Source organism: Hyposmocoma kahamanoa, unplaced genomic scaffold, assembly GCF_003589595.1.
Source record: "Hyposmocoma kahamanoa isolate Upper Pololo Valley unplaced genomic scaffold, ASM358959v1 86, whole genome shotgun sequence".
NCBI classification, from domain to species: domain Eukaryota; kingdom Metazoa; phylum Arthropoda; class Insecta; order Lepidoptera; family Cosmopterigidae; genus Hyposmocoma; species Hyposmocoma kahamanoa.
The window spans coordinates 18,171,160-18,183,845 of record NW_020654289.1 but is presented as its reverse complement, the minus strand read 5'-3'; the positions used below and the strand labels follow the sequence as shown (position 1 = coordinate 18,183,845).

The 12,686-nt window shown below is 42.0% G+C and overlaps 1 protein-coding gene across 1 annotated transcript in view; it reads right to left on the bottom strand.

The window, feature by feature from the left end:
* Positions 1–196: 196 nt before the first annotated feature.
* The window catches only part of LOC113234950 (protein groucho-like), an 82,098-nt gene continuing 69,608 nt past the window's right edge, over positions 197–12,686 (bottom strand). Inside the window, exons 8-16 of the mRNA XM_026470477.1 lie at positions 6,499–6,600; positions 5,223–5,344; positions 4,125–4,418; positions 3,481–3,727; positions 3,097–3,276; positions 2,657–2,817; positions 2,125–2,207; positions 1,414–1,613; positions 197–511 (exon numbers count right to left, since the gene is read on the bottom strand). Coding sequence (XP_026326262.1) covers positions 404–511; positions 1,414–1,613; positions 2,125–2,207; positions 2,657–2,817; positions 3,097–3,276; positions 3,481–3,727; positions 4,125–4,418; positions 5,223–5,344; positions 6,499–6,600 — 1,497 coding nt within the window. The 3' untranslated portion in view covers positions 197–403. The remainder of the gene's footprint in view (positions 512–1,413; positions 1,614–2,124; positions 2,208–2,656; positions 2,818–3,096; positions 3,277–3,480; positions 3,728–4,124; positions 4,419–5,222; positions 5,345–6,498; positions 6,601–12,686) is intronic.

Below are 12,686 nucleotides of genomic sequence, written 5' to 3'. Positions count from 1 at the left end.
TCATAGTAAAGCGTTTTGCTTTTCGATATCAGCAAAGTTGGGTCAGGTTATTAAAATTTGTACTTATTATTTTAAACTAATCAAACGGAGGTTCAGTAATGATAGGGAGTGTTATAAAGAAAGAGACAAACATAATTTGCGCATATTTTTTCTTTAATACGAGCATTTTACAACAATATTGAAACGAAATCGTCATTGAGATCTGCTGCCAACATACACTACGGGCGCTCAACAAATAAACATAAAACGCGCACACTAATCTATATAAACATGTCGCATAAGTACATATACAGGCATCCCGATATATCTATACATACACTAAAGCTATATCACCACTCGGTACTGTCCGCACTACACTTGCTCAAGATTTGTTCGAGTTTGAGGTCATCACACACTATATGCACTAGTAGATCACTTCGTACACTGTGGCTTTCTTGTCGCCAGAGCCTGTCACTATGTACTTGTCGTCCGAGGAGATGTCACAGCTGAGCACCGATGACGATTCCTTTGACTGTAAATAAAATTGCTGTTTTAAAGTACGTTTTATTGTATTGATTTTATTGAATATCATAATGTTCTACGACCATGATCATTATTTTTTTGTGAAATTACTCCGCTACTTTGTTGTAATTATAATACAAAGATCGAACACAACGAAAAATTCCTTCGATTTGATAGCACTCGAACCTGCGTCTGCATGCCAAACTAGGGCCACCGCTCTATCAAGTGAGCTGTAGCTCAGGGTCGTGTCAGCAGTGTGTTTGTTACAGATCTTTTCTTCCTTCCTTGTCATAACTAACGCATTTACGCATAAACGGGTAACTTTCGAGATATTGGCATTAAAGTTTTATTGTGACCTTTTAGTAGCAGTAGAGCGAGAGTCCTTGTGAAAGAGTTTGTCCAGGGAAGTACTACAACCTTACCTATTTCTGCCGCCAAGCAGTAATGTCAGCGTTACTGCGTTCCGGTTTTGAAGGGTAACGGTGCTGGTGAAACAGGCACATGGGACTTGTCAACTTATGTCTAAGGATGACGAGCGCAGCAGTGTCCTTCAGAACTTTGCGCTTTAAAGCTCTGAGTGGTACTGCAACTGTTATGGGCAGGCATGTAGCTTACCATCAGGCGCACGTGTTGTTCGTCTCGTCACTTGTAATTATAAAAATAAATCTATCAACGTACAATTTGAGATGATTTAAAATTAGCAGACTTGGGACCCTGGCGCAATGGGTGTGGGAAACTTCAAAATGCGTCTTTTCCAGAGGAGAAGAAGAAACCACATTTATCAAGTGACGAAACAAAAACAACATCACTTTAAAAAATCTGTTCTCTGAACATCATCAGCGTCCAAAGCTAACCCCAGCCAGAAGATTACTTTCTCATAATATACGCTCCCGTAATTATGTCGTTTATTACCTGGAATATACTGGCACCGTAAGGCGTACGCCACGCATTAAGCAAGTTGTCCTTTCCAGTAGAGACGAACCACTTGCCGCACGAGGCGAAGCGCAGTGACAGCACGCACGATTCGTGTAAATGCAACTGGTACTTGTCCGGTTTTACCGCATGAAGAACTTCCACATTGCTGTTCTCCATGCCTACTGCTAACCATTCACCTGTGAAAGAAAATGTAATTTAGATCATCGTGTGTAGAATAATGTAAAGATTTGTAACACAGCTGGTATTTGACAAAGAAGTAGAGTCTGATGAAAAGGCCATCTCGATACCTTCATTGAACACTACGCCAAGTTTATTCTTTCGTCATTTCTTGTAATTTTTGTAAACAGCTAGCCCAGCTTTTCGATTCTAATTTAGACACCTTGTTAGCTTCGGACAAGAAGAAAAGAGGGGTTTGGTCAAGAGAGTTTTTGAAAATTTATAGAGTAAAAAAAAAGTATCAAAGGTCTCTTTTTAAATTAGAACTTTAATACCTCCTTCCCCTTTCCATCATCAGGAGATCAGACGTAGTGGAATTAGCTGTCTGCAGACTTATTCCCCGAACGCTACATCTTGGGTCTTTTCATAATAAGAGTGAATAGATGGTGAATAGGCATTAGTTAGGTGTGCATGCTCTATCTCATCGTCATTTTTCATCGATGAGATCGACGTTTATAAAAAAAGTTTTACCTGTAGGACAATATCCAAGTGAGAATATCTGAGAACTGAAGTCGTGTTGTTGTAACTGTCTGCCTTCCCTGAGGTCCCATGACCTGTCGAAAAAAATATTATGAAACATTAACACGAGCAAAACGATACGCAACATTTTTTTATTTATTCAATTTTATTTTTTAATTTAAATTAAATCCAAATTGACTAATGAAATCAACAAAATTGTCAGCAGTAAAAGCTGGCTAGTAACAGATTTTATAGTTTCTCACTTCTAGGCAAAGGCCTCATATGGTAACCACATAACCAAATTAAATGTATGCATTTCAGTTTTGAAGGGGAGGGTGCTGGTGAAATTACAGGCACTTGGGACTTGTCAACTGAAGACTCAGGGTGACTGGCGCCGTGGCAGTGCCCCTCAAAGCTCTGATTGGCACTGCAACTGTTATGCACAGGTGTGTCGCTTACCACCAGTCGCACGACTTGTTCTTCCCGTCGCTGGGTATCATAAAAAAAAATTTATACACATGAGAATCTTGAATGATGTACTTACCGCACTGTATTATCCAGACCACCAGTCCACAATTTTGTACCATCAGCAGAAATGTCAATACAGGAAGCACCATCAGTGTGACCCTGGAACTGCCGCACCAGCGTCTGATTGTGAAGATCCCAAACCGCTATGTTACCGTCTGAACAACAACTGAAGCACACCTGAAAAGAAATTTCTTTTTTGTAATGCTTTTGATTATAAAAACATTGAATATACAAATTCGAATGGAATCGTTAAGAATAACATAAATTACACTTGAGGCATTTGAAATTACATTTCCTTCAAAAAGAAACTCGTGTCAAGATTCTGGAAAGCGTTCGACAAGGTACCAGTCTCGACCCTCATTTATTATGAGTGATGTTATTCTAAATTCACCTTGTAACAGTTACAATGTAACTCGATATAGTAGAAAATAATTTACGGATACTATTAATTCTTACCTTGGAGTCGGGGCTAATGGCAAGCGCATAGCAAGCAGGCGCAGATGACGTGAGCTCGGCTTTGATCCTAGGCGTGGGTGATGCCAAGTCCCAGATAGAAAGATTCGATGCCTCGCCGCCCACGATCAGAGTCCGACCATCGGGAAGCAATTTGACCGATCTAATGTAGTTGTCTCGTTGCTGTAATTAAAAGTTAAATAAAATTAAAATATAAAGTAATTTTTGTTTTTTAGTAGATAGAATAGATGAAGATAGACCTTATTGAGTTTCTGTATCAAATAGGAACACGAGAGATGTAACATTAGTGAACAAGATTTGTACATAATAAAATTATTCAAGTAAATTGGTACATTTCGGTGATGTTGCCGACAGTTACCCACTCACCAAGCAATCCAACTGGCTGACTGGAGCTTTACTGGGTTGGCTGATGTCCCACACTTTGACGCATCCTTTGCCACCAGTATAAACGTATTTTGTTGGCGAAGACACAGTTACTGCGCATACGACTTCACCGTGCGCGAGGGCAGAAACTTGACGCGCGTGCCTAGGTATGCCCGGACCCATCAGCGCGTCAGGCGGAAAGGGCACCGGTTGCATTTGACCCTCGGCTGACACGTGGAATGAATAAGCTCTGGAATAGAAAACAGTTTTATAATTAGTTTTGTTAATGCTAAACAATCTGTAGTTAATCTAACGTGCTGCTATGATATGCTGGTATGGTGTGAGAAGTGTGTTATCTACGTAGGACATCGGGAAGATTACGCAAAACGTGAAAGCAAGAACTTTTGTTTTTCATATCCAGGGGGCCTAAAAAGGCCGCTTTGGCAGTATCATAATATGATTAAAAACGCAATTGATTGACAGTGTTCTATGGAGATCTCCATCCTGTCTCTCTCCATCTCATCTCCTGTCATATTATATTGTAATTCTGCCAATGCGGCCTTTTGATCATCATGATGATCACCGAGCCCGAAAAAAATGCGGTTTTAACGTAGCGTACTTATACTGAATCTGATGAAGACACTCACGGTTTGCCTCCAGGAATGGGAGCAAGCGCGGCGGGACCAATCGGGGGGCGGAGAGGTTCATACGCCAATGCAGCTCTCGCGGAATACCCCGCCAGGCCGTAAGCGTCATGAGCTCCATTACCCAAGTAAGGGTATTGTAGAGCTGGGGGTTTCACTGCAGCCTTAAGAGGGGCGCCCGCGGTCCCCGCACCGCTTGCCCCCGAAGTGGGGGTCACGGGTTTGGAGATAGGTGTACTGGGCTTCTCATCGAGCTTCTTCGCTGATGGCGTCGACGCGTTGCTTGATGTCCCTGATCTGTAACATCAGATGGGATTTTTAATACATTGCATTGTGAACAAGACACCAAAGTGTTACATCAAGTAACAGTGTCAATGATACCAAATTAAAACATTTTCATGCGGAATCTATATCAACTTTGTGAGCAAAAAGTAATTTCTAACGAAATTAAATTCAAGGAGCCTCGAGCACGGTAAAGTTTTTAAGTTAATGGACCGTAAAGATAATCTTGAAGACTTTGTAAATGCGAAACCTGAGTGTTAATAACTTTGGTTGTTGAACAATTATCGAGAAGTTTGCGTGAAGATTATATCGGCTATCCAACGGTGTGTGTCTAATCTCAATGTTATTATTAGGTCTAACGCCGCCGTCTGTCCGGAATCCGTAATTAATTCTGACTGAAGACGGATTAACTTTCCGTTTGCATAGCCTATGTATGTGACCTTCTAAGTACAAGTAGTCACCTAACATGCAGTTCTACTCGAAAAGGCTTCCTTTAAAAGGATTGAGCGATTATCAGGTATTTACTCGTGACACGACGCTTAGGCGATAGAAATGCCTATGCGAGAAGTATGGCTTCTAATTACAGTTTCCATGTTTACGTAGCGTACTTAATTAGGTGTGAAGTAAAGCTCGGAGATTTACGGGCTCGTTTACGAACACCAATGTGTACTTATTAGGAAAACCGATTTATAGCTTGATGACATAAACGTCATGACGCCAAGCCAGTGCTACAGTCTCGAAAAACGACATGTTCAGATCAGTATGTTGTAACTGTGCGCTTTTTGTGAATTATTCACGTGTTGTTGTTGTGTTATTTACCTAGGACTGTGTGGTGGGTGTTCTTTCTTGGGTTGTAGTTTATCCAATCCGTTTTCTCTGGGTGACGGCGCACCATTGTGTGGTGACGTAGGCTCTTCACTTGCGTCGTCTACTACCAAATCCTGAAATCGAGAAGAAACATTAATTTCAATTATTTTGGACGTCGAGTGGCTTGTACATCGATTTTCATGGTGTCGCTATATATGAGAACCCCGGGTTCGATCCCCCGAGTCAATATAGTAAAACTAACTTTTCTATATCTTCTCAGGTCTGGGTATTTTGTGGTAACGTCGTTGTTTCCGATTTCCCTGACACAAGTGCTTTTGTTACTTGATTTGGGATCGGAGCAACGTATGTCATGTTGTCTCAATTTATTCATTTATTTATAAATAGTGCTTTGATAATGTAATCTAGTTATACATCTGATACGTTTCACGTGTATTTTTGTTACCGAATCCACTGAAAAACAGCGTCGTAGCACTTTTAGTGAGACGACAATAAGTTGAGTGGGTGATGGATTTCTATAATAGCACAGCGCAAACGCTGCCTGTTATGTTCATTAATTATTCATTACATAATTCGATCATTCTTGGACTAGTGTTCACTACCTAAATTCGTGGCAATTTTTATTATTAAGTATTCAATTACTTTATCGTGCACTATTATTTAATATTCGAGTATTTATACTTGAATATTTAAATAACAAAAATTGTCACGGAAATTAGGTAGTGAACATTAGTCCGAGAATGAGCGAATTATTTATTTAAGTGCTGTTTAATTTTTTATTTCTTTCATTCGTATTATTTGTTAACTAGTATGTAATGAGGCATGTTGTGTTTTCCATTTGTTTTAGTCTAATATTGCATATAGTGTATGTACAGTGCTTTTATACGGAATAAATTATTTCTATTCTATTTTGTTTATGATACCGAGTGACAGGACGAAGTTGTGCGCCTGGTGGTAAGCGAAACGCCAGTCCATATCAGTTGCAGTGCCACTCAGAACTTCAAATCCCAAAGATCTGAGGGGCACCGCCGCGCCCGTCGCCTTGAGACATAAGTTGACAAGTCTCATGTGCCTGTAATTTCACCAGCACCCTTACCCTTGAAATAGCGGAACGCAGTAATGCTAACATTATTGCTTGTCGGCAGAAATAGGCAAGTAAGTACTAGTTCCACTGTCATCAGTGTCATTCAGACAATTTGTAGGTATAAAATGCGGTTGTAGGGTTTTCAAGATGGTCTTGGTCTTAAAAAGTTAAGTATGTGAAACTTACATGGCCCATATCTTTCTCTTCTTTTTTAAGTTTCTTGTGGTCAGGCTCAGCTGGACTTCGCGTCCTGTACTTTTCCCTCTCACCAGGAGATATCGAATTTCTCTGTAACAATTGAAAACGGAATCATGAATAAAGGTTTAATCGTTTTTATGTTAGTTTAATAAATACGAGTAAACATAATCGAAACGTTTACAGGCGAGCTTACGTATAGCAATCAATCGATCATTGTTTGCAAATAAATCGGTGCGCAGCGAGGCGAGCGCTACAGTCAATATCAATATCAAAACACGCTGAGGCAGAACAAACTGACCGCATGATTAGCTCCGGGAGTGGTTGGCCCCCACCACCCCCAGCGGGTGGGCGTCCGCAACATTTGGATGAGCGGGCAAATACGAACTAATGAAATAATCATATACGTGACGAACCGCCGCGTTCACTGATTCTACCCGTGTTGACATTGTGATACAAGGCAACGTTATGTTCGACAGGCATGAAATAAGCTGGAGTTTCTTTTTCGAGGGTTTAGTAGTCTGTTTCAAAGTAATGCAATTTAACCCATTGACTTACAATTATATGGACGTCGGGTCCGCGCTAAAAAGTGTCCGCACTTGTAAGGCGCTAAAATCGTATACAGAGCGCCAAACTCCGCTTTAGTCTTCATTTGTTCGACTGACAGCGCGATACTGCGATGACATTACAATTTAAATTTCGAATAGGTTGACTTGGGACATTTTTTTCGTGGTTTTTGTATTAGACCCGTCGTCCATTTATTTGTAAGTCAATAATTTAACCTATCGACTGTCATGTATCGTTTATATTACATATTATCGATTTAAGGGTAAAACTCACTTCAAAGCCAAATTGACTAATGGAGGTAATTAAGATTTTCTGTTTTATCTGCTAATGTATTATAATGTTATTGTACATACAGACTTTTTAGAAATGCAGTTTTCTAATGAAGGACACTACGCACTTACTAAACTTTTCTTCTTGTAGACGTTCTTCTAAATAAAACAAAAAGAGAAAAGAAAAACATCTTTTTTGATTAAAATGAGAGTTACTGAGTTTTACCTTCAACCGATGATATCATGTAGACAATCTATGTGTTATGGATTGTTTTAAGTGGTTATAAACTAACTTCAGTGAAATTCCATAAATGGTAGAGAAAAAAAATCCATACTATTGAAACGTTTTATGAAAACTATTATAATTCGAAAGCTCTTACGCTCTCATTGTTATCATAACTATCTACGGGCTGTTCGCACTTCAGCAGCAGGTATCTACGTATCGAAACGGATTATCAATATTCGGCTGAGTGCCCGCCGGCGCGCTGTGTTACGCAGATGCTATTTCAAGAGTACTCAGCCATGTGTGGGCATTCAGGCGAAAAGGTTTACGTTCCTCAGATTCAATAAGAAGTAACGCTAGATAGTAGTGTTTTCATCACATTGCGTGTCTTCGTCATATGTTACTATTCGACTTTAGTATGGATCGCTATCAAAAACAGAGTTAGGGAAATTGCTCTTAAGATCTTATGGGAGCATAGTGGCACGCTCGGTCGAGCCCGAGGGGTTTAACAGGGCCTAATTTTACGAGGCACTAAGTTAGAGCTGAGTGGCAAGCGGCTGTTAATTTGCTCGCCACGCCACGCCGGTGACCTGTCGCCACCCGCTGTGACTTACTGCGATCCCGAGACCCGAGACCAGGCTCAAGACAATAACGCTTTATGTCCGAATCGCATCTATTATCGCCCAAGATACGGCCAACATCACGACTCAGTTAACTTTTAATGATCCGCAGTAATAGTATCTAAGCCAAAGTTCTATTTTCACGCACAGCCTCGTTTTTACGAGGGAGAAATTAGATAATAAAAGTGGGACGAGTGGCGAGTATCATCTGGATAAACTAGACGAGTCGGCTTATTGCGGCGTTGTTATTGGATATTTGATAGGCGAGATGTAACCAATAAAGTTTTATTATTGGCACAAGTCGCGTGGAAACATAAAGTACTGTCCACAGTGTCGAGTATTTTATGTTTCATAGTGAGCATTTTGCGTGTGGGGGTCGAACGTGTGTTCGGGCCCTAATTTTACGATCAGTCGATCTCGTCGAGTATCGAATTCCAAGAGCGCTATTTCGAGGACCCAGAACGCGGTAATGCGACGTGTCGGATTCGATTGGATGGATTTTATGTTACCCAGCGTATACGTATATTGTTGGAGTCATTCGCCCGACGACGCTCAAGGGTGGATCGTTTGCGGTTAAACGTTGATTTAATGGATGAATTGTGGTTTACTCCATTGTCGTTATTACTCGTACGAGCATCCGTGTTCTCTCTGATGTAGCTAATACAATGATTAGGGTTCAATCTTAATTACTACCAAGCCCGATGTTAATATAAAGGGAGGTACTCAAATATATTTTAATGTTAATAAAGTGAGGCCATTAAGATTAAAGATGATCAAAAAGCTTCAATATTAAATAAAGTCTATTCCAAAAGACATTATATAATATTGAAGAGTCATTCACAACCTTTTCCATTTTTAAAGGAAAAGCGAACAGAGCTAATCTTTACTTTATCCCATTACGCGGGTCGACCTCAAGAAAAAGGCAATTGAGTCGGGAACGAGGGTCGGAGGAGTGCGGGGCGGGCGCGGCGCTAAACAAGTACGAGCCGCTACAAGCTCCGACAACACGACTTATCGGCTACCGTTCGTCGCGGAGGTCGCACACATGTGTCGGGCGGCAGCGATGGGGGGCAGGGAGGGGATGTGACGTAACATATAAAGTGGCAACACACAGGCGCGCTGTTAACGCCGCCCGGGCTTATTGTCTGCGGTCACGCGACGAGCCGTTTAGCCGCGCGCGCCGCGCCGCCCGGTTAACCGGAAGGGGGGCGGTTAACCGGACGCTCGGGGGCGGAAGCGGGGGAAATAGATAAATAGACCGCCCGCCGCTCGGAAATGTACGGATTGAGTTCAGACTATATTTCAGGCATAATAGTTTTGAAAAGTTACGTGATTTACACGCGACGTTTTCGGTTTTTATCGGAACTATCCGTGTTATACGGCCCAGTTTTATGGCGCTGTCATCGAAAAGTTTTATTACGTACCATTTACTTTTAAGTCCCATTACGTTGTCAATTTATAACTTTGTACCGCGTTCGGAGCTCGGTGAAGCAATAAACGAGTTCCGCATAAAAACATCTCAGTCATATCGGGCCACAGTTAAAGAATAAGGACTCCTGGTTTACTAAACTGGATGCTGCAGGAAAGGAGTCCGTAAAACAAAAACGATACTCACCGAGAAAAGTGGATCGCGCTCGTCGGAAACATGGACCACAAAAACTCCACAAAAAATTAATCGGCAGTGAGCGCGTAAACCGCGGGGCGCTGCGCGACTTTAAAATTAACTTTACCGGTTCATTCGTATACATAAATAATGGTGGAATTTCTGAATACACATTAAACTCCTATAAAGAATACATTAGCATAAATTTATGGTAGCGAGTCGGCGTTTCGAGCGCGTTTTTACGTGACTCGTAAAGTTTATAGTCGCGAGTGGAGGATTGCGTTTATTGCGCGCTATCGTTTTATGGCCGACCCCAAATAACCAAATTGCCTGGTGCTCGTTGTCGACTTGATGTGACGTGTTGTTCTATGGTATTATGACACAGCCACCGTTTGCTAATCTGCTCGAGACTTTAGCCTAAAGTGTAGAACAGTGTACAAAGAGCGTAGTGCAATGAAACAGAGACCATTACGCGCCGCCACTCCGCGCTACGGCTGCGAGAACGAGCGCTCTTGGTGGAACTCCGCCGCATAAATGCACCGCTTGGAAACTTGCCCAATGCAATTGATGTTCATTACTGCACTGTTTGCTACCTGCAGCCAGCCGAGCGTTAGCGGTCGTAACGCTCCAACTCTACTCCTCACACCTACACAGATATTCGCATCTCATGCCAAGTCATTAGTAATGTGTTTGCATTACAAAACGACACACGCATTAAGTGGACTAAGATCGACGTGAATAGTTAATAACAACAAATTAAAGCCAAGTGGGGCAAACAGACCTAGCACACAAAGTAAATTCCAGAGAAGCCGTCGATAACCAATCTCACCCCACCCCTTGCTCTATTACAGGAGTAATTAGCACAATTAACGGAGCGGGCGCGAAGGGCGGTGGAGTAGGTACCAATAGCAGCGGGCGATCGCTTTCACGCACGCAAACAAATGTCACGTGGTGCGGCGCCTTAATTAAAACGATAATTGAGTTGACTTGCGAAACTCATCCGCCATTTCGACATTCCGAGAGAAATTTCCCGGAAACTCCCCTCGAAACTACGAAGCCCTTAAGTGTCGACGACTTTAATTTTGTGTTAGCGTCTACATTGAGGTCTCGAGGCAAATTTTAATACGGTGTACGCGGGCTTGCTTTGTAAAATTATTTAAAATAAATTACTCAGAATCGAGTTTCGACGTTGCGCTGAAAGGGAACTTGTTTGGAATATTGGCACCGAGCAAGTTAAGCATAGCTTCGCAAATTTAACTAAGTTTACTAAGATTACTTCAATGAAGTTTCTATTAAACAAAAAGAAACAAAGTTCTACGATGCACTCGTATAGTCTATATCGAACGTTCCAAACATTATTATTATAATAAAGTCCATCATCATATCGCTAGTGAGTCGTGTTGACAAAAGCCGGTCTCCTTTAATTGTGATCCCTTCGTCTTTCGCCTAAATCAAAGGGAGCAAGGGAGGGTCGTCCCTCCGAGATTCCTGTGTCGGCAATATGTGCGTCGGCACTCCCGCCGCGGCTTAACACCGGGGATAAACAATTTGTTCCGCCTTCACCGATCCGATATAATAGCTCCAAAAATTAATTTGGAAAGGTCACTGGCCGATATTTCAAAAATATAAGGACCATAAAAATAATTTAAGCACCGCTCTACCTACTGTGTTACACAGCTCATTTAATAGACTCGAAAGACATACTTAATAATAAAGCCAAATAAGAGTCGTCGGAAAGCGTTGAGTATTTCATTTTTATGCGGCTCACGCGCGTGGGAGGAAGTGCTCGATAGCGGTGGAGAAATACGAATAAATTACTTTATTCCAAGTTATTTTTATACTGAAATTCGTTTGAGACGTGTGAAGTGCAATTAATAGCGTGTTTTGAGCTTTAAAGGATTTCTTATACATTGATATAATTATAGCTGCATCTTGTTGTGATAGCAATGGAGTGATGAAATAGGCCGGTGGTGCGTGCGAAGGGTTGTGAGACGGCGGCGCACGGTTATTTAAATGAGAACTCCCTCGCCACCCGTCAATAAAACATTAAACACGTAACAAGTTTATGCGCAGCGACAACCCTAGCGGATTCCGCCACTTCGTTAATCCGGGGCGGGGGCAGCCCTAAATTAGGGTCGAGACAAGCCGTAATCCCCCGCTCGGCGCGACGGGGGATTTATATTGTTATTGCTCCGAGTCCGGAATTATACGAGGGTTGAGGGACTAATGAAAGGGGAAATTTAATTCCTAATGATTCTCGTCTTAGCCCGTAACGAGGAAACTCGAAAAAGGGCTGCGACCCGAGCACTTTTATGATTGGTGGGAGCGGACCGACGACAATTATTCGATTCGTTTTGTTTGCGTTATGTTTAGATTCGTGATTTGTTTTTAGGGGCAAGGTTGACGTGTTGAAAGTTAGCTATCGAATTGGATTACAAATTTATTCATGAAACATTTTCGATGCTCGTACACGACGGTGAGCAGACGGAGCATATGTAAATGTGTGATGAGCACGAAGGGAGCAACGTGCGGCGCATAGAGGCTAGTACAGTCGACCACTGGAGTCGGGGGCAGCGCGGTCTGGGCTTGTAAAACACAGAACACACTAGTGTGGTAGAGGGTACGAGCTACACAGGCGAGTCGTGTCGCCAGCAGACGGCAGGCACGCTGGCCGCATTGTTAAACATCGGCCGACAACCGCAGAGCTGCACCGCGACACCATACAACACCTTTGCCGTTCTACGAACTAATATCGCCAGCATTGCCTCTGCTCTAACCGCAAACATGAATATGTAAGGTGCGGTCGTGTTCAATATGTAGTCGTGCTACGTTTATTTTCTAATAACACGGTAAAAATCTCAATATTTTTTTCAATATAGCGTAAAACTTGATAATTT